The following is a 27,216-nucleotide window of genomic DNA, read 5'->3' on the forward strand; positions in this document are numbered from 1 at the left end:
ACTGGAGGCTCTGTCCCAGGGGTCCAGGGCTCCAACCCTGCCCATGCCCACTGTCCTACACCCACTGCTCTCCTGCACTCAGTCAAGCGGTGAGCAAGGCAGACACAGCCCTTGCCCACCCTCAGGCAGTTCCCAGTGGGGACTGAGAGGCGGGTGGGCAGAGAACATAGACAAACAACGTAGAACAGCAAACTGTAAGGGTGAGGCATGCAGCAGCACATGGGGAAGAAGCCTGCTAAGACCCAGAGGGCAGGCCAGGGTCAGCCAGGTGAGGGGCTGGGAAGAGCACATGCAAAGGCCCTGGGGCTGAGGAGAACACATGGCCAGGGCAGAGCAGGTGAGGGGCAGAGGGGGGAGGCTGGAGGTGGTGGTGAGTGCCGGCTGTGCTGGGCCTGCCTGGCTAGAGTCTTCCTGCTAAGACTGACGGGAAGTCACAGAAAGCAGCTGAGCTGGGTTGGGCTGCACGTTTGTGATTTACGTTGTCACAAAGATCCCTGGCTTGGGGGGAGGGGCAGCACAGGGTGAGGTCAGCAGGGAGGCCATAGGCGGCCACTGCCATAGTGCACACGAGAGGGGCCGGTGGCCGGGCCAGGGCCTGGCCATGGAGGGGCGGAGGAGGGGGGACTTCCAGCGCAAGTAGGAGGCGGAATCTGGAGAACAGCCCCCCGCCGCGTGCCCCTCCCTCGTCCGAAGCTTCCTGCTCCTGGCCAGCTGTGGGAGGAGACGACGGCCTGGACTAGTTCACACGGTGGGTGGTGTGGCTGATGCCGGGCTTGCTGGCCGGTTCCAGAAGCTGCTGCGTTTCAGCTGAGGCTCTTCCCCTGCTCAGGGCTGTCTTCGGCCTGAAGGCACCAGTGAGGGATGCTCACCCGTCTCAAGGTTCCAGCTCAACCTGCCAGGGGACGCGGCCGCCCTGGAGCCCTTCCCACTGGCCAACCCTGCCTCAGGGATACAGGGAGCCCCTGCCCGCCCTGCAACCCTGGGGAGACAGTGGTCCGGCCCCATCTGCCTCCATCCAGGCCCTCTGGGAGTGGGACAGGCTCCCTGCCTCCCGGCCCTGGGCACAGAAACCCCCTCGTGCTCATGGTCCCCTTCCCCCTCCTGCCCCCTAGAAGCCACAGCCCAGACCTAAGGGACCCAGGAGAGTTTCAAGACAGGAAGCTGGCCGCTTGAGGGAAGGGGCAGGCACTGGGGCTGCTGGCAGAGGGGATCCTCCCTCCTGGGGCCCCTGCTACAGGGATTTCTGCACCCCTTGGGCCAGAGGGCTGGAGAGCCAGAGGCAGCCAGGCTCTTGCCTCTTCCCTTGCTGGGCCAGGCTGCCCTGCCTCTTCCAGGAAGACCCCCAGCATTGTTCTGGGGCCCACTGGGCCACAACACGCCTCAGTCTCCCCGCCCCACCCGCCCGCTGACCCAAGGGCTCCCTCTCCAAGCTCCCCACACCAGGCAAGTTCTGGGATGGGTCTCAACTTGTGCCGGACAAGGCACAGACGAGGTGGAGGCTGCTCCGCCTGGCCTGGGGGCTTCAGGACCAGGCCGGGGTACAAGCTGCTGGGCGTCTGGACAGAGCCGGCGGGGCTCAGGAGTGAGCTGCGCTTCCGCCCGTGTTCTGCGGTGCTAAATATAGCGGCCAGGGAGGGGAGTTTCCGGTTACAGCCCCCCCAGCCCTGTGCCGGGAAATCGATGCCAGCTCCATTAGGTCCGGCGGTGGTGCCTGCTGACCCGCCCCATCGGGCTGCCAAGCAGAGTGCGGGGCTGGACTGCACCCAAGTCCGGGGCCCTGCCCCCACCCCCCGCCCCGCCAGGCTGGAGCCCGGCATGCTCCCCAGGGCACAGAGAGCCCCCAGCCCCAGCCAGTACCCACTAGGGGCCCCTCTGAGATGGTGGGCAGCGCCTGCAGCCCAGCCCAGAAGGCCAGCAGAGCTCAGGAGGTGGGCATCAGGCAGTCCACAAGACGCAGGCAGGGTGGGGCGGCTCTAGGCTGGGCAGAGCTGCTGCCCTGGGAATTCTCCAGGTGTCCTGGGGCCCGGGGCGGCCCACTAGGCCTCTCTGGATGGGGCGGAGCTGGGCTGCTCAAGACCCCAGTGCAGCGCGACCCTGCCGGCCCCCTGGACGCACACCCACGCCTGAGTGCCCCTCCCCAGCAGCGTGTCACTGCCTGGCTGGGCTCCCAGGAGGCCCCACCTGGGTCACAGCCGGCATTTGCATACAGGTGATGCTGCTTGAGTGGGCCCCTTGGGTGCAGCTGTCCCAAGGCAGCCTCGAACGCCAGGCTCCGGGGGCTGTTGGCACTGAGCCACTCCCTGCGGGAAGGCCAGCGGGAAGGAAAGTGCCTGCCTGCCTGGGGTGGGCCTGGGGCGGGGCAGGGGGGCACAGGAGGGTAGGGGGACCTCAGCCCCGGGGAAGTGCCCCCACCTGACAGCAGGGTCTCAGCAGAAGCCAGGGCAGCATGTCCTGCCTTGGCGTCCTCTACCATTCCAGCCCAGGGTCCAGTCCCAGGGGACACTGGGCACAGGGCACAAAGTCAGGTTCACGGCAAAGCTCCTGGTCACTCCAGCTCCCACGTGGCTGGCTCACCTGCCTGTCGGGCAGCATGCCCTGGACACCTTGCCCTCTCCAGGGTCAGTGGACCATGACCCAGGCTGCCCCCATCCCATCCCCTAGGGCACTGCCCAAGGGGCTGACCAGAGGGTTTGGGGGCCTCTGGGAAAAGGCCAGGCCAGGTCACCACCCTCAGAAGGGGTCAGGCCGGCCTTCCCTCCAAGAAGCCTGCCTGGCCCTCAGGCTGGGCCCTCATCCCCAACTGATGGCCCAGCCACGCCCACAAATGCCCATGACCATGGTGACCAGCACACATTCTTCACGGTGGGCTCCAGCCCACCCGTTATGTACAGAGATCTTACTCGGTGCCTGGCTGGGCAGACATCCAGCCCTCCTGCGGCCCCAAGTGCGTGCCAGTGTGCAAGGCAGGGGGCCTACGGGGCTTTCAGGCTACACCACACACAGGTTGGCAGGTGGGGTGAGACCTCATCACCAACACAGGGGACACAGGGCTACTGAGAGCCCCAGTCAGGGAGGGGACCCCTCACTGGCCCCAGAAGCAGGGAGCACGTGCCTTGTGGGCCTGTCCGCATCCTCTCCTGACGTGGCTGGCTCAGCCACCGCTCCCGAGGCCATAGCTCCATCCATTGCCCAGTGCCCAGTGGGCCCTGAGCGCTTGACATGGCTGAGCCCGTCCCCAACCTCTCCTACCCGCAGAAGTGGCACTGCACGGCACTCAGCCTGTGGCACTACCCAGGGCCTGGCCTAGCCCTCTGCCAGCCGCCAACTCCCAATTGCCCCCTGCACAACCTGCAGCCAAGGCTTCTGCTCCGGTGGAGCTGAGGGGCTTTCACGTAGACCGCACCCTCCCCGCCCCCCAGCCCACCCCGGTCACAGCTCGGAGTCAGTAGACACAGGCTAGAGCTACACCAGCCTTTATTGGGTTTGCAGGGCAAGTGTCCAGACCTGGGCTCGTCCAGACACCCTGGAGTTTCACTGGGGACCCAGGCCAGGGGCCACGCGGCTAAGGAACCACGAGATACCAAAGATGACGCCGAGGGTCTTGGGAACATCCGGGTCATCTGCGAAGGCCCGGGCGCCATCCAGCGGCAGGTGCACAACCTCAATGAGCTCGCCCTCCTCGGCCAGGCCCCCGCCTGGGCCACCCCGCTGGGCATCTGTCACCTCTGCGTAGAACATGGTCTGGCTGGAGCCGGTCACTCCCACACCAGACCTACGGGTTGGGACAGCATCTGCTGAGGCAGCCACACAGGCCCCGCTGGCCACCCCTGCCCCTTCCACAGCCCTCTCTCGTCCACTCCTTCCAGCCCCTGGTAGGCGTGCTCCAGGATGCCCCCTGGCCCCCCAGATTCCCCCCTGCGGTGTACACGCTCCATGTAATCCCCTCCCTTCAAGTGTGGGGGAAACCTAGGAACATGTTGGATGTGACCTCCCACCGTGAATAGGCTCCCACGTGATGAGGTTAGGTCAGGTGACGAAGGCGGAATTCTGCAGATGTAATTAAGGGCCCTAATCAGGTGACTTTAAGTTCATCAAAAAGGGAGATGATCCTGGGTGGGCCTGACGTAATCAGGCGAGCTCTTCATCGCCAGTTTAGGGGTCAGAGATGGAATGAGTCAGAGAGACACTTGAAGACAAGGTAAGCCACCATGCTGCAAGAGGGCCACGCGCCAGGGCCTATGGGCTAGGAGCCGACCATGGGCCCCCGGCGGACAGCCAGCGGGAGACAGAGCCCTCAGTCACGGCCACGAGGAGCTGGGAAGACAACCCTCAGCCCCAGATTAGACCTCAGCCTGGCCAACGCCTGACCGCAGCTTGGCGGTCAGGCTGCGAGACCCTGAGCAGGAGGCCAAGTCCCCAGCAAGCAGACTGCTGACCCACAGCAACCGTGAGGTTGTACACGGGGGTCGCTGAAAGCTGCCGAGTCCGGCAGGTGGTTCTGCGGCACCAGCACTCTGCTCACGCCGGGCCGCAGCCAGGCCTCTCCCCACACAGCGGGCCCCGGTTCGCACCCGGGCTCTGGCCGGTGCAGCCTGGGTCTGCGAGCACTGCCATGTGGGCACCTGCAGGACGCCTGTTCTGGGCTGGGTTGGGGGCTGGGGCTCACGGCGGGGTGGGGCGAGGTCCCCAGGGCCAGGACCAGGGTTCACAGGCTGGAGGGAGGTGTCAAGGAGTCCCCTCCCTCCCTGGGTGGTGGCCGGGAGGGGGCTTCTGGCCACCAGGAGGGGGACAGGCACCGAGGCAGAGGGCAGGGGCCCAGACTGGTGCCGGTGGAGCTCAGGAGTGCACAGCCATGGTGACCGCTGGCCATGAGGACGGGGTGACAGACAGGAGGGGAAGGGCTGAGCATGGTTTGCAGGGGGAGAGGGGAGCCAGAGGGTGTCTGGGGAGACGTCCAGGGGATAAGGGAGACCCCAGGCCACCCCGGGAGGTTAGCTGAGGCCAGCCGGGGCCTGCAGCTGGAAGCGGCCCCAGAGGTGCGCCCCGCACGTGGGGCAAGGAGCAGAGCTGGAGGAGCTTCCCTCCCACTCCCCAAGCCTCCCACCCCCAGGCGGGGCCCCACCCAGACTGACCTCACCCAGCTGCTTCCTCCGCCCTCCGGCCCCTTATCTCCCTCGGACCCTTCCTGACAGCCCATTTCCGCCGGCAGCTACAGCCTGCGCCTTTGATGGAAGCAGCGGTCTGTGGGGTTTCCAGTCCCAGTTTCCGCCGGCGTGTGACGGACACCGGCGCCGAGAAGAATGTGCCCGGCCAGGCCGGGCACTGCCTCTCCCTGCTCACTCAATCACGTCCTCAGCTGGGGGATCTCAGACAAGCGCTGGGCCTTGTCACCTGGGACGGGCAGGTGAGTGGCCTGGCTCACCCCCGGGGCCACGGAAGGAAGCCGTGGACCCTACCACAGGGCAGCACGAGCTCCTGCTCATGCAGCCCGCCGTCGGGCTCCCGGGGAGAGCTGCCCTGGCCCCCACTCCAGCCCCGTCCGGTCCTGCCTCCCCACAGCCAGCCATCCTCATCTCTAAAATGCAGTCTGAGCAGGCCACTCGCTGCCCAGAACCCTCCTTGGCTCCCCAGTACCCTCAGGATCAGGCCGTGGCCCAGAGGCCAGGGCCGCTTGTCCCCTTGCCCCTGAGCCTTTGCCATGCAGCCCCTCTGCCAGGACTCCACCCAGACTCACCTGCTCGGGGGACCCCAACCCTCCAGGGCACCTCCACCTGCCTTCCTCCTGGCCTGCCCACTGGCTCAACCCCTACCCGAGGTCAGGCCCCTTGGATTCTCCCGACCCCCCGGACCGCCAGCCCAAAGGCTCAGAGGCCAAGTGGCCACTGGCCAGCCACGCGGAGGACGCCTGCAGATAACTGAGGCCCCTCACACCAAGATGTCTGGCTCTTTGGTGTAGAAACCCCACGTTTAAGTTCCCGGGACTAAAGGTCAACTCCCCCCCCCGCCCCACTCCCAGGCCGGGGGCGCCCGGACGAGGCCCTGGGTGTCGCCGAGGGGGCCCAGGCCCAACACTGAGCGGCCCCTTGCTGGACTGAGGAGGGCCCCTCCACCCCTGAAGAAGGCCGCCAGGGGCTCAGCATCAGGGCGACACCGTGAGACCCTCCTCCTGCTCCCAGACTTGACCAAGGTCAGGGACCCATCGCGGCATCCTCAGGCCAAGGGTGGGCTTCACCCCGACATCCTGCCCTGGGAAGACGGCCCCAGCTGCCGGCCTCACGGGGGGAATGAGGGGCAGGCGGGCACCTGGGCTTTGGCGAGGGCGGGCCGCACTTCGCCCCCCAACCCCGGCCCAGGACTCGGCCTTTCCCTCGCCCCTGAGCCGCTGTCAGAGCAGACCTGTGACTCACTCCCACCCCCAGCGCTCGGCGCTTAATCCCACAGGAAGTAGAGGCATCTGTCAGCAGCAGCTGCCACCCAGAGCCGGAGCCGAGCCGGCCCCGCCGCGGTGGAGGGCACGGGGCCAAGCACGCTGCAGGACTAGCCCTGAGGGCCCCGGGTTCCAGCCCAGATCACGCCCTGAGGTGCGTTCCGTCCAACCTTCCCCCAGTGTGGGAAGGTTGAAAAACAAGGAGCAATCGCCCTGCTTGCACACCCCTGGGAACCGGGTGCTCACCGCCTCCCAGGCAGCTCGTCCCATCCCCTGGGCTGCGCTGGCAGCAGACGGCCCTTCCCCAGCCCCGCAGGCCCACGGGCCCAGCCCCACTCACTTGTACGTGGCGACCCGGCGCAGGTCGGAGGGGGCCAGGTGGTAGCCGCACTCCTCCCACGCTTCCTTGCAGGCCACCTCCTCCAGCGAGAGCCCGGGCTGGTCCACGAGGCCGGCGCACAGCTCGAACGTCACCCCTGCCGAGCCCGGCAGCGCGGGCCGCAGCTCCCGGGGCCCGTCCTGGTCCACGGCGGCCAGGGACCCCGGGAAGAGGCGCTCCACCTCGCCAGCGTACACAGCTGGTCGGGGGAAGGCAGACCGCGGTCACCGCCCTGTGGTGGCCAGCTCCACGTGACGCGCTCTGGCCGGACCCCCTTGCCGGGTCTCAGTTTCCTCTAGAGCCCTCTCCCCACGTCTGCACTCTGACCCTAGGACCCCAGGGGCCTGAACGTGAGCCTGCAAGCCTCCCCTCCCCCCATACCCCTCTTGGGCCACCTCACCTGGCCGGAATTGCTTCACCAACACCAGGCTCCTTCGAGAAGAGTTGAACATGAGAATGGTCACACTGCAGGGGGAGAGACCCAGCTCAGCATAGAAGCGGCCCCTCACCTCACCCCCCTGGGGGCCCAGCCCACCTCCTCTCCTCCACAGCCCAGGAAGGTGGTGTCCCTTGCTCAGATGGGCAGACTGAGGCCCAGGCTGGGTCACAGCTTGCCAGGGTCACACAGTCAGGCTAGGACCCAGGCCTCCTGTATTCCAGCTGGCAGGACGGGGACCGGGGGGTGGGAAGGACATGCTGGGCAGCTGGGCAGGCCGGGGGTAGAAGCAGCTGAGGGCGGGTGACTGACGGGACACGTGGCCCCTGCTGGCCAGCTGCCGCCAGCCACACTCCTGAAGCCACGCTGCCATCCGGCCCATACTCCCGACGCTCGGGGGCAAGGGCACCTGGGCAGCCTCTCTCAGGTCCAAGAGGGCCTGCCCACCACCATGGTCCAGGTGGCCTGAGCTGGGACCCAGCTCGGGCTCCAGGCCTCGGGCTGACCCCTCAGTGAGAGGACAGGGAAAGTGGGGACTTCAGACACGCAGAGGCGGGTGGGGCTCTGTGCCCCTGGGCCCGGTGTCCCTGCAGACATCAGCCTGGGGCTTCCCCGGCGGCCAGCCAGGCTGGGCCCTCACCTGTCATGGATCTTCATGAAGTCCCACGACTTCTGGGTACCATTCTGCAAGAGGCAGGGCAGCGGTCAGGGAGGGCTGAAGGGCTGGCAGCGCGGGTGGAGGTGCTCCAGGGAGGGAGAAGGCCACACAGACCCACTGCACCAGGCCAGTCACGGCCCGGGCCCATCGGGAGCGAGGAGCTGCAGTGGGGGGGAGGGGGTAGCCGCCAGCGTGGGCAGGGAAGTCAGGGACAGCCAGATGCTCTCAAGGGGTGGGGCAGAAAACCGGGGCAAAGGGTGGGAAGGTGTCCCAGGCACAGCATGAGCCGCCACCCAGCACAAGCTGAGCATGAGAAGCTGCAGAGAGATGCAGGCTGTCACCAAGTGTGGGAAGGACCATGGGGGTGTGGGGGAGAGGCAGGCATGACATGTCCTCACAGTCAGGGCGAGGGGCAGGAGGGGTCCCAAGTGGGTAGAGCAGAGATCAGGTTTTCATTGCTGAAGCTCCCTTGGGCCACTGGACAAAGGGCGACAGGAGGGCAGCAGGGGCAGGCGGGCCTCCTGAGAGCGCAGCAGCCCCGGGAGCAGCTGGGGAAGGGTGTGCCTGCGCCGGGCAGGAGCTCAGCCCGCAGGACGTGACGATTCAGTGATGATGACCGGACAGTGGACGGCCCTCTCCCCGGCCCGGCTTCTGTCCTGGGCTGTCTCTCCTGTGTCCTGTGGTCCTGCTGCTCTGTCACTTCCTGCCACCCTCCTGCTCCCCGACCCTGGACACCCTGCCCAGCAGCTCCCAGGGCTCTGAGCAGCATTCAGTGAACAAAAGGCAGTGCGGGGGGCCAGGGCCTGGGCCAGCACCGCCGGGGGCGGCCAGAACCGATGCTAGCGGGGTTCCAGCCGGCAGGGGGCATGACGGGCCAGAACCCTGCCAGCTGGACACCACTAAGCGAGGCAGGCTCCCGTCCTCCGGGCTGTTCCGCCTGGCCCTGACCCCTCCCCAAGGGGTCTCTGAGGATGGGGCTGGCCCTGGGGCCCTAGAGCCCAGCCCTGTGGACGCCCACCATTGGCTTGCTTAGCCCACTGCCGCTCAGCCACTGGGTCAGCCCTGCGCCCTGGCGAGCTCCTGGCCCCCACACTTGGGGCCCCGTCCGAGCCACGAAACAGACATGGATCTGAGCACCAGAGACACCGAAAGTGCAACCAGGGCTGCAAAAGAGCGAGGACACTAAGGAACAGCCTGTGTGAGGACCTCCTGGAGGAGGTGACACTGCACCAGGCCCCACAGAAAAGAAAGAGCATTCCCAGCAGTGGGCCCTGACAGGCAGAGGCCCACGTGCTGGTCTGAGGGGAGCTGGGAAAACTGGTCTGACAGGCAGAGGCCCACGTGCTGGTCTGAGGGGAGCTGGGAAAATTGGTCTGAGCTGGGCCTGAAGGCAGAGGCCCACGTGCTGGTCTGAGGGGAGCTGGGAAAATTGGTCTGAGCTGGGCCTGAAGGCAGAGGCCCACGTGCTGGTCTGAGGGGAGCTGGGAAAATTGGTCTGAGCTGGGCCTGAAGGCAGAGGCCCACGTGCTGGTCTGAGGGGAGCTGGGAAAATTGGTCTGAGCTGGGCCTGAAGGCAGAGGCCCACGTGCTGGTCTGAGGGGAGCTGGGAAAACTGGTCTGAGCTGGGCCTGAAGGCAGAGGCCCACGTGCTGGTCTGAGGGGAGCTGGGAAAACTGGTCTGAGCTGGGCCTGAAGGCAGAGGTGCTCCGGACGGGCAGTAGCCTCGGTTTCCAAGCGGGAGGGAGAGCCGATGTCCTGTCCTGTGCAGGTCGGGCTGCCCGGGAGGCCGTTGTGAGGCACCACCCCCAAGAGGCAAGCCTGGGCCTGCCTGCAATCTGGCCACCCCAGGGCCAACCACCCCCCAGGACGAGCTCTGAGGAAGGCCTGCCCCCGAGTCTGCCATGTGCCAGCTGTGTCCCCTGCCTCCCGCAGGGTAAGTGTCACCTCGTGCTGGTTTCAGGTACCCTCTCAGATCAAGATCAAAACATCTGTCAGACCCTCAGGTCCAGCCAAGGCAGGGTGCAGGGGAAGGTCCAGAGGGGCCCACTGAGGACTAGCCAGCCCCTCCCAGAGGGTCAGGACCCAGGCCTGGCTCATCTTCCAGGGCCCTGGGAGGGAGGAACAGGACTGGAGTTTAAACACAGCCCCCTCCCCCTCAGAGCCATGCGGGTGCCCTGCCTCTGGTTGGTCTGTCTGTCCATCCACCAGATCTCCCCTGGCCATGGGCAGCTACTGACCAAAGGCTGCAGATGCCCCTCAGTGACATTTACCACCCAGCCCAGTGTCCCATGGCCCCTGGGAAACACCACCCCGGCCCCCAGCCTGTGTCCATCGCAGCCTACCGCCCACGTGGGCTCAGCTTTGGTTACCAGCACCCATCCACACTCCACAGGAAGTGGGGGAGGGTGCCACAGCCATAGGCCACGTGCCTGGACCACACGTGCCACAGCGGTTACGTGCCTGGACCACCCTGCGCCCACCTGCTGGCCCCAGAGCCCCAGCCCCTGGAGGCTGTGCGGCCACAATCAGGCATCCCCGCCCCAGGCCAACACCAGGGAAAGGGCAGCAACCTCCGTGTCCCTGCACTCTGCCCCTCAACCAACCCCGGCTTCTGCCCCAGGCCGGTGCTGCCAACTTGGGTCCATCCTGGGGATAGGAATTCCCTGTCCCCTAGAGCCAACGGGACAGCAGCGACAAAGGAGGGGGGAGGGGAGTGCAGCCTCTCTCAGGCTGGGCGTCAAGAGGGCTTCACAGGTTAGTGAGAGCAAGGGGCCTGGGGAGCAGGGGAGGCACAGGCTGCTGCAGGCCGGGGACGGCCCGGCAGAGGGGCACCAAAGACCTGCACCACCGGTCCTAACTGAGGGCCAGGGAGGGCCTGCACCAGACTCGGAGGAGTGCAGTCCTCACCTGGACGGCGTGGAGGAACTCGCTGCAGCGGCAAGCGGAAGGCGGGGGCCCGACTGGACAAACAAGTGTTTCCTGTGAGCCTACTACTTGCACGGCGCCAGGGGAGGCGGTGTGGTCCTGCGCTCCCTCCCCGGGCCGGCAGGAGGAGGTGACGCCCCGGCAGGCAGCCCACCTGGAGAGGCTCTCCAGTGCTCACCAGCTCCCTCGCCGGCCTCCTCTGCCCAGAACGGAGACCACCACCACCGGGAAGCTTTCCCTGATCCCCGGGGCGCCCGATACGTCCCACCGCAAAAAAGGGCCGGGGCCCAGCAAAGCCTCCTTGGAGGAATGAGTGGTCCCCCGAGGTGCCCCTGCCCAGAGCCGGGCGCTCAACTCGTCTACGAAGCCGGACTCACGGGCAGAGCGCTCGGCGGAGAGGCGGGGCCCGCGGGGCGGGGGCACGAGGCCATGGGCGGGGCCATGGGCGCGAGGGCGGGGTCCGGGGCCGGCGTCGGGCCGCGGAAGGCGCGGAAGGCGGGTTCACCTGGCGGTAGTGCAGCGTGAGCGGCAGCAGGTAGGGCGAGGCTGCGCAGCGGCCCACGGCCGCCCCCTCGATGCGCTCCATGGCGGCGCGCGGCGTAGCGCGGGCCCGGGGCGGACGCGGGCAGAGTCCGCTCAGGACTCGAGCGGGCGGGCGTGTGACCGGGCTCTGCGCATGCCCGGCGCGCGCGGGGCGGGGCGGCGCGGGGCGGCGCCGAGCAGGGAGGGCGGGCCCAGCGCGCAGGTAGCACCTGCCCCGTGCAGGTGGGGGGCTCGCGACCGCGGGGCGGTCCCGGAGCCGCGCAGGGCGTGAGCAGGGCGGGGGGCTCGCCAGGTGGGCCCCGCGACAGGGGGGGATCAGCCGAGTGTGCGGCAGGGCGGGACGGGCGCAACTGGAGGGGACGGTCTGAGAGGTGATCGCCGGTGCTGGAGCGGGGGGGTGACTTGGGCGTCCTGGTTGGGGGGAGAGAGACGCAGCGCAGCTCTGGGGGAAGGGGGGATGAGCCGAGCGGATGCCTCCCCCAGTGGGACTGACCAAACCCCGAGACTGGGTCGTCCGGGGCGGGGCGGGCCTCCAGGGAAGGAGCGACTAGGCCCTGAAGAGAGAAGCTGGCGGTCACAGCTGCCTCGCCGCCGAGCCCGAGAGGAGGAAGGCAGAGGTGGATTGGGGGCTGCGCACGGGATCCTGCGTGCGCCGTGGTGGGGAGAGAGTGTCTACACCTCTAGGGGCCCCTGGGTGGAGGGAGAGAAGGCTCTGGAAAGAGGGCAAGGTGAGAGGAGCCTGAGTGGGGAAGGGAGAGGGACCAGGGTCTAGGCAGAGCCAGGCCCTCCCCGCGGGGCTCCGGCGGGCTGGCGGGGAGCTGGCCTGGGCCCGACTGTCCCCCTGCCCCCCCTGCCCCACCGAGAGGAGCTGCCGCTCACTGTCTCCGGGGCTGCCCCTCTTCCACCTCAGCCGGCAACTAACTGCTCTTCCCTCCCCCAAGAAGGCCCTCCCTGCTGAGGAAGGGCCCCCTCCTTGCTTGGATGTGGATCCCAAGGACCTGCTTCAAATGCAACCGCTGCCTCCCCAGGGACAGGCACAAATGCTGGGGTGGGGCAGCTGAGCCCTGACCTGCACCTGCTCTCTGAACTATGGCCCCAGGGGGGACAGCCCAGGTGGGCTTGAAATTGACTCCCATGTCCCCGTTATCCATTGCTGTGTAACAAAGCACCCCCAAAATTCGTGGCTTAAAGCCCCCCTTTGTTCCTCTCTGTCTTGGTCTGTGGATGGCCCTGGCTCAGCTGGGCGGCTCCCCCTTGGGGCTTCTCTGCAGTGTGGTCAGGGAGCAGCTGGGGGGGGATCTTCTGAAGGGATGCACGTCCAGGATGTCTGGTGCCCTAGCTGTGTGGCTGGCTGGCCGTCTCCCTGAGCGTGGCCTCTCAGTGTGGCCGGCTTGGGCTTCCTGGGAGCATAGCGGTCTCAGAGTAGTGGGATTATTCCATGGCAGCTCCCCAGTCCTCGGTCACGGGGCCAAGCTTCTCACGACCCAGCCCGGGATGTCTGACAGCATCATTTCCACTGCGTCCTATGGGCCAGAAAGTAAGTCCTGGCCACCCCAGATTCCGGGGGGGGGGTACTTCCCGAGGGTAGGAGACCTGGGACACATGGTTTATAAGGGCCATCGTAAGAGACTAGCCATCACCCCCATAACTCTGTAGGGCAGTGCGCTTCCCAGCCTTGGCCTGGCCACATAGTGTCCTGGAGGCCAGAGTGAGCGTCCGCCAGAGAGCCCATCCTAGAAGCTGGTCCCGTCCTGCCCAGCAGCCCGGCGGGCCTCTTTCTCCACACACGCGGGACCCAGGGTGTGCTCCCTCCCTCGAACACAGGCCATTTCCTCCTGTGTTTGTGTGAAAATGAGAACAAACCACAGAGCCTGCACAGCTGCGGCCCAGACCAAGGAGGAGCCCCGCTCCCAGCCCCTCCGCCCACTGGCTGGGCTGGTCCCCAGAAGCTGCGGCTCAGGTGCAGGGACGAAGCAACATCTCCACAGAGCATCGTTGTGCTCACGTTGCGGGGGAAGTAGCATCTGACATTGATGCAGGCCGAGACAGCGTGCAGTGTAGATTGCAGAACACGTGTGCCTTCAGAATGTCAGCAAGGTGCCACCCCTGCAGGAAGCAGCCTGGCAGTGCCTCAGGTAGTTAGACATCGAGTTACTGGGTGACCCAGCACTTCTGCTCCCGGGTGTCTATCCAAGGCTTCGAAACGGACTCAGACAGATACTGGCAGTATTCACAATAGCAAAAGGTCAGAGCAAGCCGTGTCCATCAACTGATGACCAGATAAACAGTGTGGTCTAGCCACACAGGAGAATGTGACTCAGCCATAAAGAGGAATGAAACTTTTCATTGCAGCACTATTTAAAATAGCCAAGACATGGAAGCACCTAAATGTCCATTGACAGAAAAGTGGATAAAGAAGGTTGGTACCTATATATGGTGGAATATTACTCAGCCATTAAAAAGAAGGAAATAATGCCATTTGCAGCAACATGAATAGACCTAGAGATGATCATACTAAGTGAAGTAAGTCAGAAAGAGAAAGACAAATACCATATGGTATCACTTATGTGTGGAATCTAAAAAATAGTACAGGGACTTCCCTGGTGGCTCAGTGGTTGGGAATCTGCCTACCAATGCAGGGGACACGGGTTTGAGCCCTGGTCCGGGAAGATCCTACATGCCGCAGAGCAACTAAGCCCATGCACCACAACTACTGAGCCTGCGCTCTAGAGCCCGCGAGCCACAACTACGGAAGCCCACATGCCTAGAGCCTGTGCTCTGCAGCAAGAGAAGCCACTGCAATGAGAAGCCCGCGCACCGCAACGAAGAGTAGCCCCCGCTCACCTCAACTAGAGAAAAGCCCGCGCGCAGCAACGAAGACCCAACGCAGCCAAAAAAAAAAAGGTACAAATGAACTTATTTACAAAACAAATAGAATCACAGATGTAGAAAGCAAACTTATGGTTACCACGGGGGATCGGGAGGAGGGATAAATTGGGAGATTGGGACTGACATATACACACTACTGTTTATAAAATAGATAACTAATAAGGACCTACTGTATAGTACGGGGAACTCTACTCAATACTCTGTAATGACCTATATGGGAAAGAATCTAATAGAGTGGATATATGTATATGTGTAACTGAATCACTTTGCTGTACACCTGAAAGTAACACAACACTGTAAATCAAGTATGCTTCAATAAAAATTTTTTTTAAAAAGGCATGAAATTCTGACACGTGCTACCACAGTGAGGAGCCTTGAAGACGTCATGCTGAGTGAAAGAAGGCAGACGAAAGGTCCCATGTTATATGATCCATTTACATGAAACGCCCAGAATAGGTAAATCCATAGGGACGGAAAGCAGATTAGGGGTTGCCAGGAGCTGGGGGAGGGGAGAACGGGGAGTGAGTGCTTAATGGGGCAGAGTTTCCTTTCCGGCCGATGAGAATGTTGTGGAACTAGGGAGCCTGGTGGTTACACAACAAACACTGTGAATTACACAACACTGTGAGTGTGCTAAACGCTGCCGAAGCGTACAAGGTAAGACGGTTAATGTGATGTGAATTTCAGTTCACTTTTTTTAAAGAAGGAAAACTACACCAGTGAGACCGTTCCGGAGCATTCCACGCTGGCCGTGGACACCCAGCCCCGTCGGCTGCACTCCCGGGGCCCTTTGTGGCAGGTCGGGACCAGGCCCCTGCGGCCTAGCCACGGGCCTGGGGACAGGGGGCACGGTGGGGGTCTGCAGCGAGGCCTGGCGGGGCGTTGCTCAGAGGCGGGAGGCCAGAAAGGCAGAGGGAGTTCAGCCGTGTGTCCGGAGGGCTCGCCGCGGGCGGGCAGTGCGCAACTGGGGCTCGGAGGGCGTTAGGACAAGAACACGGCGCGGTCGAGGGGGGCTGGGCTGCGGGGTGGCTTGCTGACAAGGCGCTGTTCGCAGAGACCCGAGGATCCAGGAGGAGGAGGAGGACGGGATGGAAGAGGGTGCCACGGCCCACGGGGCCGCCAGCCGGGCTGTGCTGGACCCCTCAGAGGGCACTGGGAGCCGTGGAAGGTTCCAGACGGGCACGGTGGTCAGCCTCTGCCTCTGGAAGGTCGCTGTGGCCGCCCGGCAGGGGGAGCAGGAGGCCAGTGGGAGGGACTTCGGCCGTTGTCCAGAGCGGGGGCGTGCAGGTGGGTGGCCTTGGACCCCATGGGAGCAGGTGCAGGAGTAGGTGTCTGGGTGGCGGACAGCTCGGGGGGGCGGGGCCTGAGCCACGAGGAGCCTCTGAAAACCCGCCTGTGGGTTTGGGAATGAGGGGGCTTTGGAGATCCCGCCGAGCCGCGTTCAGAGGTGCTCGGGTGCGGCCGGGGTGAGCGCAGGCCGGCGCGCGTGGAGACCCTCACCCTGAGCGTCAGCGCCCCAGGGCTGCCGGGACAGGCCACCGCGAGCTCGGTGGCTTGAAACGGCACAGACTGGTTATCCTACAGCTGTGAAGGCGGAAGCCCTAGCGGGCCTCCCTAGGCTGAAGCCGAGGCACGGGCAGGGCTGCCTTCCGGGGGCTCCAGGGGAGAACCCCTTCCTGGCCTCTTCCAGCTTCTAGAAGCGGCCGCACGCCTTGGCTCCTGGCCCCTCCTCCACCTTCCCGGCCAGCGGCCGGCAGTCCTGTTCTCTCTAGGGCTCTACCTCCTGCTGTCACATCTCTACTCTGACCCCCCCTGCCGTCCCCCACGAGGACCCTGTGACGACACCGGCCTCCCCTATGATCCTGGATCCCCCTACCTCAGGGTCCTTCACTTAACCGCGTCTTTGCCGTGTAAGGTTCCCCGTTCGAGGGTTCTGGGAGTACGGTGTGGACGCGAGAGCCAGGGCGGGGTCCTGGGTGGGATTCAGTCTGCTGGGCCCTGGCAGGACTGGGGGAAACTCCTGCTGGCCGCCGCCTCCCCTTCCTCTGTAAGAGGCAGGGACGAGGTCATCTACCAAGAGTGGGGTGGGCGGAGAGGGTGGCTGCACGTGGTCCCCATGGGGTCGGGGGCCTGGAGTCGCGGTCGCCTGGTGAGTGGGGCTTCCTGCTGGCACAAGGCTGGAGGAGGCCCTCGGACGGCGCCCAGCAGCCTGGGCAAGTGGACAGGTGGACATCGGCTTCCTCCAGGGCTCAGCCTTTTCCCAGAGGGGGTGACGGGCAGCCCGTGGGTCCAGAGAGGTGAGGAGACTGGTCAGGGAGTTCCTGATGTGACAAACCCCAGGGATGGAGGGTGGTGAGGACCGGAGGGGCTGGCGGGCAGCGGGAAGCAGGGGAGTCGGGCTGGGCGTCCAAAACAGGCGCAGAACTCAAGCCTGGACGCAGGCTGAGCCAGAGGGCAGTCGGGGAGGGTCAAGGTCAGGGGCGTGGGCGTGGGACCTGCTGGCTGGCGGCAGAAGTGGGCGCAGAGGAAGCCTGAGGCCGGGGCCCGAGTGAGGGGTTGGGCGGGGCTCCAGGGGTGACACTGGCGAGCTGTAGGGGTGTAGCGGACACCAGGTCCAGAGGATAGTGATACCCCGAAAGCAGGGAGTGGGCAGAGGAGGAGAGGGCCTGGGGCAGCTGGCAGGGGGCTGGGTTCACGCCACCTGGTTACTGATGACGAGCTGCCCGCAAGTGTGTGTTTGCAGGGGCAGCGCCCTACCCTCTGCATCTCTGCAGCCAGGAGCAAAGGGCATCCAGGCTGGGCACCAGTGGGTCTGCCACGCCAAGCAAAGGGGCTGAGGGCCCAGGCGCAGTAAGCCTACCTTCTGGGGCTAAAGGTCTCACCTTTTGAGGTCCTCAGGGGGGCGCCAGGGGCAGCAACAGAAAGCAGGGGCCGTGCAAAACCCCTGATCTTTCTGGGCACCTGGACAAGCCTTTTCTTTTTTTTTTATGGCCGTGCCGCGCTACTTGCAGCATCTTAGTTCCCCGACCAGGGATTGAACCTGGGCCACGGCAGTGAGAGCACCGAGTCCTAACCACTGGACCGCCAGGGAAGTCCCAAGAAGCCTTTTCTTTTCACCTGAGTTAGGGAGTTTTAGTGATGGTTAAGTGTTTCATGTTTGTGGTGGATTTTTAGTTTCATTTGGTTTGAGTGTTTTGCTCTTTTTTAAGTTAATTGTTTTCCAAAGTGATGCACATACACAGCAAAAGGAAAAAGAAAAACGTTAAATATTAGTGCAAGACTCATACACAAAACTACCAGTCCCCAGCCCACCCCTCTCCACAGTTTGACCCCCCAGAGGCGGCCACTGTCAACCCTTCAGGCTGATTCTTTTGATGTTTCCCCTCCAAGTGTCTCTGCTCACGTGGCCATTTCTTGATTTATTGATTGTGGGCATTTTCCTCTGACTGCCTTGGTCAGGCCAGCTCAGCCACAGGCAACCAGGAGAGCCACCAGAATAGCTCCAACAGCGTGGGGTCGGCAGTCTCCCACGAGAAGTCTAGAAGGAGGAGGCCCCAAAGCCTTCCATAGAGCACGTCCCACTGGCACAGCAGGTCAGCCCCTACTCAACCTCATGATCTCAACATGGCTGCTGTAGCCCAGGCATCACCTACAGACTCAGTGGCATCAGTAAAGGGGAGGACAGTCTCTTTGCAAATAAGGAGGAAACGCTTACCCAGAAGCCCCCATTGTGAGGACCAGTGACCATTCACCTCTAAGATCTGGGCCAGGGTGTGGGGGGCACAGTGCCTTCCCTGAGCACACCCCAGGGAGGGTGAACGCCCCCAACCCCAGGCTAGTACTGTGAAGAGGAGGTGAGGTGGGAGGGAGTGGACATGGGAGAGGCGTCCACTGCCTCAGGCTCGCGGCCCTGGAGGGTTCCACACCCGCACGTCCCCTTCCTTCTCTCCCAGTGCGTCCCCCTCAGGACCGCCAGCTGAGTCAGGGCTGGGTGTCACTGTCCTTGAGGAGAGGGTGCACCCCGTAGCATCTGAAGTGCATTCTGGTTACCCTTCCTGCCACAGGTAATTCTGATTTTCTGATTTAACCCCTGCCTTTTCCTCCTTTCCTTCTGTGATGTTTAATTTTATGTATGGACTTGGCTGGGCCACGGGTGCCCAGGCATTTGGTGGGACTTTCTTCTGGGTGTCTCTGGTTGAGAGTAACATCTGAACGGGTGGTCTGAGTCAAGCAGGTGCTCTCCCCTTGCGGGTGGGCCTCGTCCAGTCCTGGAGGCCTCAACAGAGCAGAAGTGAGTGATGCAGAATCCACTCTCCTGGCCCGACGGTCTCCAGCTCGGACAGCGGTCTCCTGCCTTTGGACACAGACTCAGGCAGGACCTCACACCTCCGGCTCCCCTGGGTCTCCAGCTGGCCGGCTGCAGACCTGGGGACTTGTCAGCCTCCATAACTGTGCGTGAGCCAGTTCCTCATAATAAATGGGTATATATATCCGTCCTACTTTACACTTCTATATATAACACATACTCACATATGTGTTCTGTTTCTCTGGAGAACCTGTCGCCCCCGCCAAGGTCAATGCCCCGGTTGTCCTGCAATTGGTCTGTCTGGGTGGCAGCTCCCCGGGGCCCTCCTCCTTTCGCCCTGGGCTGGTACTTCCTCCTGCAGGACCCAGGGGTCTCCTGTCTCCCAGATGAGCTGCATCCCCGGGTCGCTGGCCCCACGCCTTCCCCTTCCCTCATTTCCTTCCGCATTTTGCTGGTGCACATCCTCCTCGTCCTCGAAATGCCTCGTGAAAGCTGATCAGTGAGGACCTTCACGTGTGTGGAAATGTCACCAGCCCCTCACCCTGATGGATGCCTGACCAGATGGGTAATTCTAGTAGGAGTGTCATTTTCCCACGACGAAGCTTCCAGCACCAGGCTGACCACTGAGCCGCCGTGCCTTTCTAGTCCCTGACCATTTGCGGGGAACTCCTTTCCCTCTGCAGCCATTTGGGTCCCCAGCTTCCGTAATATCCTGGGTTTCTCAATCCTTGGCCAAGTAGGCAGTGACCATTTCAGTCTGGAAACAGGTGCCCTTCCATTTGGGAAATCTTCATATTGTTTCTTTGATCATTTTTTCCTTCCATTTTCTCTCTTCTGTCTAGAACTCCGGTTAGTTGGATGTTCGATTACGTGAACGAGCCCCTAATTTTCTTAATTTTCCTCTTTATTTATGTGTCTTTGTCTTTACAGGAGAGTTTCTCAGTTTTATCTTTCAGTCCATCTATCTTTTCCATATTTCTCCCGTTGTATTTTTAACCTGATGGGGGCTGTTCTCTCTCCCGCTTCCGTGTCTTCCCCCCGAGTGTGGGTACAGTTGGGTTTTTCTGGCCCACACTCACTCTCTCTGTTTCCTTTAATTCGGGGGCTGGGGGTGTCTGGGTGGGTGTGTTGTCAACTGGGGGGGGCCGCGCTGCAAACTGTCGAACCAGCCCCCTGGTGGGGCCTCCAGGTTTCAGTGCCTGGGGGTCCTTTCTGTGGGCCTCTTGGTGTCTGTCTCCAAAGGGGAGCCCTGGGCCCCCGGCCTGGGCACAGAGCAGAGTGACCTGCGGACACCCGGTGGGGGTCTGTCTTCAAGCTTCCTTCTCCACCCCGCTATCCTCCATAGACTGCTGCACCAGCATCAGCCTGTTTCATCGCTCTGGTTTGGCTTTTTTTTTTTTTTTTTTGGCCTCACTGTGTGGCATGTGGGATCTTAGTCCCCCGACCAGGGATCAGACCCAGGCCCCCTGCATTGGAAGTGCAGAGTCTTAACCACTGGACCGCCAGGGAAGTCCATCATTGCTGTGGTTTTGAGTGCATCTTCATACCTGGTTCTACAGGCTTTTTTGCTTTTTTTTCAGAATTAACTTACTTATCATTGACCTTTCTTCCTTACAAACGTTAGAATAAGTGTGACAAAACCAATGGCAGGAAGGTGAATTGGGGTGGCATCGGGTCTGCAGTCACCTGGGAGAGACTCAGGGTCTGCACGGCTCCCCATGTGCCCAGACGGAGCAGATCTCCTCGTTTCTCCGGATCGCCTGCGTCCAGACTTCCTCTCTGCCGGCTGACCCACTCCTGCATAGTTTCCCTCCTACTGGGAACACTGCCCTGCTTTCTGTCAGGATTCTGCTGGCTTACTGCCATGGGAAGGGGCGCCACTGATTTACAAACACTGAAACGTGAAATGTGTACATGCAGAAGAGCATGAAAAACGTCTTTGTATAAAGTACAGTTTAGAGAATAATAGTAAAACAGACACGCAGGAGCCAGGTCACGGAATATAGCACATTTCTGGTGCCCTGGAAGCTGCAGGGGGAGGACCCTGCCCCCAGCAAAGTAACTTCCTCCAGACAACGTAGACTGTCCGCTGCCTCTTCTGAACCTGTCAGCATTCGGTGTGTGTCCCCCGAGCTGTAGTCTCTCTTGTTTTGACAAACTGCTCACCTGGAGGCACCAGGAGAAGAGAAGCCGAGCAGAGCCATGGGGTCCAGGTCTGGCCTCAGCCTCCCTGAGGGTTTTTAGGAACTGTTCTGGGGCCATCAGTGGGCAGGGACACAGATGACCTAGGGATATCCAGGCCCCCCACAGTCGGGGCATCTGGCTGGGGGTTGGGCTGTCCTGTATTTCTGCTTCTGAACCCACCAGGGCTGTCTCCCAGTCCTCCGGCACAGGTCAGATGGGCCAAAGGAGACACTCCTGGGGAAGCCCCATCCTCAGCTACCCCCGAGGTGCCATCTCTTGTGTCACACTGTCTGACCTGGATGGCTGACAGTCCCAGGGGCACGGTTGTCCTGCAGACGTCTCCCTTCAGAACCCCCTGTGCACTCATCTCCCCCCGGCTCCTGAGTTAGATGCTGGAGGTCCGTTTGCCTGGTCTATTTCTTGGTTTACTCTCCTTTTGACGGAGCACATCCTTCAGTAGCTGCTTGAGACACAGTGCATGCATGGAAGATGCATTTTAACACCTTGCATGTCTCAGAAGTTTTTATTAAACCCTCACACTTGAATGATAGCTCGGGCAGGTATAGAATTCTAGGTTGGAAATCACTTTCCTCCAGCACTTCGTAGGTACTGATTCCTTGTCCGCTTACCTCCAGGGTGGCTGCTTTCACTTCTCAAGCCATTCTGAGGCCTCTTTGGGGACCTGATAATATATGTTAATTTGGGGAACGTCCCATTTGTACTAGAAAAGAGTGCGCGCCTCTTTCTATTTCTTGTGTTACCCACACAGTCTGCAACCTTGCTTGTGATGCTTGAGCTGTCAGTGTCTGAGACGGGAGTTGGAGGGTTTCCATCTCCAACCACCGTTCTTGGGTCAGTTGTCACCTATTGTTTTCTGTCTTCTGAGGCTATGTTTTTTTTTTTTGGGTTTTTAAAAAATATTTATTTAATTTATTTGTTTGGTTGCACCGGATCTTAGTTGTGGCAGGCAGGTTCCTTAGTTGCGACTCACCAGCTCCTTAGTTGCGGCAGGTGGGCTCCTTAGTTGCGGCATGTGGTATCTAGTTCCCTGACCAGGGATCGAACCCGGGCCCGCTGCGTTGGGAGCGCAGAGTCTTAACCACTGCGCCACCAGGGAAGTCCCTGAGGTTATGTTTTTAGTTGCATACATGTTGTATGTTTTTGATCTGCTGTTTATCTCACAAATATTGGATCCTGCTGTCTCCTAATTTAAAATGGTTAAAACGGTCAATTTTATGTTAGGTATAATAACCACCAGAAAAAAAAAATACGCAAAACAAGACAGGCAAAGAGCCTTGTTCCTCTTGACTGAAGAACCACTGATGAGCGACCACCCCCACAGGGACCGCACCGCAGCCCTGGTCCACAGAAGATGCACGGTCGGGGCAAACTCACGACAGCCGGCGGGAGAACCTGAGGATGAAGAGGTTCAGGACGCGTGCCGGCGGTCACAGCGCGTGGGCCTCGTGTGCGTCTTCATCAGGGCAACTGTACAGACGCCGTTCCTAACAGTGACCAGGAGCCCGGAACCCTGAGAGGTTCTCAGCGTGCTGACGGCATTACGGGTACATTCTGGGAATACAGCTGAAGTACGAAGTGACGCCTGGGATCTACTCGGCACAACCAGGTTGGAGGAGGCGTGCGAGGGGGCGAGAGGGAGGGGGAGGGGGGGTCTAGGTGACCCGGGGACGGGCAGGGCGGGCGGGAGGGGGCAGTGTGGAAACACATCACGGGACCTCCTCCCTGTGCCCCATGGACCTCCCCACCGAGTCCTCATCTTTTTTTTTTTTTTTTTGCCACACCGCACGGCACACGGGATCTAGTTCCCTAACCAGGGATTGAACCCTCGCCCCCTGCAGTGGACGCACGGAGTCTTAACCACTGGACCGCCAGGGAAGTCCCCCGAGTCCTCATCTGTAACGAAGGCAAATCCTCAGACTTTGTGTCTCCGAAGAGCCCCCGCCTCCACTCTGTTCTCCTTCTGGGAATCGCGAACCTGCTGTTTCCCCATCCTTCTCCATCCTCCGCTGTGTCGTCAGGGTGGCCCTTCATCCCTCCCGAGTCCGTGCCTCTTCTTGGTTCTCTCTGAGCCCTGGCTCCTGCCTCCGGCTTCCTGAGCACCCACCCTTTGGGCTTCTCTGTGAAGCCCCCTCCGGTCAGTCATTCCGCCCAGAACAGCCGGGCCCTGTGGCTTCTTTTTCCGCCTCGGCCTGGACGCCCGGGCTCCGCCACAGAGCTTGCGGAGCGGGGAGACGTGCTCGGGACCAGGGGTGGGGGCCTCTCCCTACCCCGCCCGCAGGACCCACCAGGGCCTTGACCAGCAGCGCAGCCGCTCCTGCCTGCCTCCACCCATCCTAAGCCCCCAAAGCCCCCGCGCCCTCCGGCCTCAGCCCCTGCCCATCCCCCCACCCCGTGCCGGCGCTAATCTGGGGCTCAGAGCTGGGGGCGGCCCACACCTGCATCCCCAGGTGCCCAGACTCCTCACTGTGGTCACTGGCCATTCCCCGCGTACAGCTGAGCCGACGTGCAGGCGACACCACTGCTCCTTTACCACACCGTGGCCCACGCACCCAGGTGGGACTCGATGTGGCCCCGGGGTGGCGGTGTGGTCACGTGAGGGCTGCCTGCCCCCCCCCCCCCGCTTCCCCCTGGGGCACGGCGTAGGCTGGACTCTCAGACCCCCAGCCGTGGCAGGGTCTCCCCGGGACAGAGTGGCCCCTGCAGGCCAGAGACGAGCTGAGCTGGGGCCGTGGGACAGCACCAGGCCCACTGGCCAGAGTCCCCTGGCCGGTCTCAGAGGTTGCCGGGGGTGCAGGGCGCGGCTGGGGGCCCTTCTGGGGAGGCAGGGGCAGTTGGGGCACGGCCTGGGCTGGACCCCGAGGCCCACAGGCAGGCGGAGAGCGCGGCGGCGGCGGCGTGCGGGACCCCAGCTCTGACCTCGCTCTGGCCCCCGCACAGTGCCGGCTCCTGGACGTGCACCGTCCTGTGGACGTGCCGGCGTCGCCCTGCGCCGGTGGCTGCACCAAGGCCCCACATTCCCAACCTCTAGGCGCCCCTGGGTCTCGAAGGGAAACAGCTCAGCCAGGAGCCCCGGGAACGCGCAAGCCCCACCGCAGCCGAGCCCGCCCGGAAAGCACGAGCCCGGGAACAATGCCCTTCGTGTGACAGACTTTCCCCTCTGTGGGAGAAAATAGAGTTTAATAGAATGGCGATTTCCTGCATTTGTGCCTTCGACTGAGGGGTGATTCACACAAGACCTCCCACAAAGAGGAGCTTCTAGCCAAGTCAGCCAGGGCTAGGTGCCCCAAGGGCCCTGCACCCCTGGGGGCCCGAGGGCCAGGCGAGGTTCCACCCGCCGTCCTCTAAGCCCCTGCCCTCCCGAGCTTCAGCTCCAACCCCAGCAGCTTGGATATGTTCAGAGGCGCCGGAGCTGTTCAGGCAGCAGCAGGGCTGGGGGAGGACGTGGGGGGCTTCCTGGAGGAGGGGAGCTCAGACAGAGCGCTAACAGCTAAGCAGGAGCCAGCCAGGAGGGCCATGAAGAGAGCTGCTCAGGGGACAGAGGGTCCAGGGGCAGAGCAGATGGGGTGCCACGGTGAGGGCAGGCCACGGTACTGGGTGGAGGGGAGCAGGTTCCGGGAAGGGCTAGCAGCGGCAGTGCCTGGGCTCCTTCCATATTCTGGGTGAAGAGGGTGGGGTGGCCTGGGGGGCATTCCTGGATATGAGGAAGCTTAGCGGTTAATGACCGACGAGGGACACCAGGGACTGAGGCTGAAGGTGCCAGGAGCCCACCCACAGGTCCTGGGTGACGCGCAGCCCTGGATGGCCCCGGTGGTCAGACCCAGAGCTCAGGGATGTCTGACCTGCTCGGAGGGTGGGGACAGGATCCTGAGGGCACTCCTGGGGTCTTTCCCTTCTCAAGAAGAGGTTTGCAGGCAGGGCCTCGGTGGAGGGGGTTTGACCCCTGCACCCCACTGTGGGGCACGGGGGAGGCGCAGAGCAGGGCACCGGCATCTGGGGCAGAGCACCAGGCCCAGGCTCACACTGAGGAGTCCTCTGGGCCGTGTGATGAGGACGCTGTCTCCACCCAGCTCTACGCTTGAGGACAGGGCTGCCTGTCGGTCCCCCCTTCCCCTTGCTTCCCAGCTCTGATGCGTCCTCCAGGGCACTCAGCCTGTCGGGCCCTCCCCTGACTTCCATGTTTCAACCTTTCTCTGTCCCCAGGGCACAGGGACCACCCTCGTGCCTTCTCCTGAGGTTTCTGCCACTCCCACACCCAAACCCCACCACGGCCAGACCCTCTCCCTGGAGCTCTGGGGCCGCTCCCGGTTCATACTTTCCTCCCCTTCAAGGCCCAAAACACAGAGATGGTGGGACCGACCGCCCTGCTTTGGGGACACACGGCCCTTCTCTGCAGGCATCGATGACAGCACTGTGGGGCTGGCCAGTGTGGCTGAGATGAGGCTTCACTAGGACATCCCGCTGTGAGGCTGGTGGACGGTGGCCCGGCTTCTGCCCTCCGGATGCACGGGGCCTTGGCGCCAAGGCCTCGCTGCCCACGGCTGCCGCCTGCCCACGAGGGAGAGATGGAGCGCGGCAGGGGTGCAGAGGCCCCTTCCTGCAGCCACACGGCAGCCTGAGGCCCCTCCTGCCGGGCCTCCTGCCTCTCCTGCTTTCCCTGGGGGCAGGCTCCCTGCATGGGGTCTGGCACCCCACTCCTCCGGCCCCCCCTTGATTCTTCACAGGTGTTTCCCCCCAGATCTCTTCCACATCAGCTCCCCACTTGGCCTCTCAGATGGGATCAAGTTCAAGCCGCCGCCCCCCCTCCTGGACCTTGTGACCTCCAGCCAAGGAGGTCACCTCAGGCCAAGCCTCCAGGGTGGCACGGCTCCCCGCTTTCCCTGGTGGGTGCTCAGGCCCTTTGCGAACGCTCGCTGCCCTTTGTACAGCACCTACGATGTCCTGGCACTGCGCTGGGTGTTCTCCATCTGACACCTCAAGTCTCTGCGCAAACCCCGGTGTTACAGCTGAGCTCAGAGGGAGTTGAGGCTTGCCCGAGGCTGCAGAGGGGCTCGGCCAGTAGCCCAGCACCGCGGGGACACAGCCATGGTGGGCTTTGGGTGACAACTGTTCCCTGGGCTCCTCTGGCCTCAGGCAGCCAAGACCTCTGGGACCAACTCCTCATGTTAAATCCCGCCATTTGAAATACCCGCAGTGTTTTTTTCTGGTTGGGTTGGACAGAGTCGGGGAGGGTTTTGCAGGATGGGCCACAGGGGGGTTCAGAGGAAGGAACTGCAGCAGGTTCCAGGGCACTGGGGAGAGGGGCGGGCTTGGGGGCTGGCCCAGAGAGGTCCGCTCTGTGTGGTGGGAAAGCGGGCAGAAGTTGGGCCATGTGCGCCTTGGCTGGCATGGTGAGGACGGGGCGTCGTGCCTCTGGGGCCAGCTCCGTCTCCCATCCCCTCCCAGACCCCACTCTCAGCTGTGGGTGAGCATGTGACTGAGGCCCAGCCAGAGAGCTGCGCTGGGCTGACTGACGGGGCCTGGTGAATGGGCAACCTTGGGGCAGAGGGCACGATGGAAGTGGAGGCCTGGTGTGGCCCCAAGTGGACGGCCTGTCCACGATGGGCAGGACTGCGTGGCAGAGCCCGGGTGAAGGAGGGAGCGGAGGCCTGGCCCAGGTGGGGGAGCACGGGGGGCCCTGTTTCCCTCACTCCCCTGCCAGGCCACAGTCCCGCTTCCCAGCCCGGAGTCCCAGGGGGCTCCTCCTCCCCTTCTGTAGGGGAGCGGGATAGGTGGGAGCTGGGTTTCCACCCTCTGGAACCTGAGTCCCGCCTGATGCTGTTCTTAACGTCTTCAGGCCTGCAACCCCTGCCAGGGGTCATAGGAAGAGCCCGGACCTGGGAGGAGCACCCCTCCGCCAGCGGGTCTCTCTCCGCCTTCCCATGCCCCTCCCCCAGCTCTACCGGGTCTGATTCACGAGCCCAGCCCCCGCCAAGTCTTCCCCAGGAGGGGACGTTCTGGCTCATCCACCCACCCTGCAGACGGGCAGACTGAGACCCAGAGGAAAGGGCTGAGCTGAGCCCAGCTTCGTCCCCTGGTCCGGCTCGGAGCCCCCGACAGCGAGCCCAGGGCGGCTCTGGGCAGGTGGCCGTCGCCTCTGACCCCAGGCCCGGACGGCCTCTGTGTCTGGGCCTCGGCTCAGAGCGTTTCCTGCCCGCCAGCCCCAGCCCAGCCCCTCAGGAAGTGGCCGCCTCCTGAACAAAGAGGCCGGCGGACAATGGCCATTGAATTGGGCCGGGGCGCTCGCGCACGGACAGGCCACCAGCTGCCCGCACTGATAAGACGGCTTCGCAGGCTTGACCGGCTCCGGGCTCCGCGGCAGGAGCTCAGGGCTGGCGCGGCCCCGCCCCGCGGACTGGGGGCCAATGGGGAGACGGCGCGCCCCGCCGGCCGCTCGGGGACCAATCCGGGA

At 63.1% G+C, this 27,216-nt stretch overlaps 1 protein-coding gene and 1 long non-coding RNA gene across 5 annotated transcripts; one reads left to right on the top strand and one right to left on the bottom strand.

Moving 5' to 3' along the window:
• Positions 1-3,457: 3,457 nt before the first annotated feature.
• NUDT14 (nudix hydrolase 14) lies at positions 3,458-11,499 on the bottom strand. Of its 3 annotated transcripts, none has more exons than XM_059915152.1 (5): positions 11,331-11,499; positions 7,883-7,926; positions 7,207-7,271; positions 6,768-7,005; positions 3,458-3,772 (listed from the first exon to the last, which is right to left on the bottom strand). In XM_059915152.1, exons 1-5 carry the CDS (start codon positions 11,409-11,411, stop codon positions 3,532-3,534), a joined length of 669 nt encoding a protein of 222 aa, XP_059771135.1. In that variant the 5' UTR covers positions 11,412-11,499; the 3' UTR covers positions 3,458-3,531. The 3 variants fall into 3 exon arrangements, with proteins under 3 accessions (XP_059771135.1, XP_059771137.1, XP_059771138.1); XM_059915154.1 differs by lacking the exon at positions 11,331-11,499 and adding an exon at positions 8,299-8,521; XM_059915155.1 differs by having other exon boundaries at positions 3,579-3,725.
• Positions 11,288-22,083, top strand: LOC132360042 (uncharacterized). Of its 2 annotated transcripts, XR_009501044.1 has the most exons (5): positions 11,288-11,360; positions 14,008-14,272; positions 14,594-14,713; positions 18,211-18,321; positions 21,990-22,083. It is a non-coding gene; the product is annotated as an uncharacterized LOC132360042 (long non-coding RNA). The 2 variants fall into 2 exon arrangements; XR_009501043.1 differs by lacking the exon at positions 18,211-18,321.
• The last annotated feature ends 5,133 nt before the right edge of the window (positions 22,084-27,216 follow it).

The sequence above is a fragment of the Balaenoptera ricei genome, chromosome 2 (assembly GCF_028023285.1).
Source record: "Balaenoptera ricei isolate mBalRic1 chromosome 2, mBalRic1.hap2, whole genome shotgun sequence".
Lineage (NCBI taxonomy): Eukaryota > Metazoa > Chordata > Mammalia > Artiodactyla > Balaenopteridae > Balaenoptera > Balaenoptera ricei.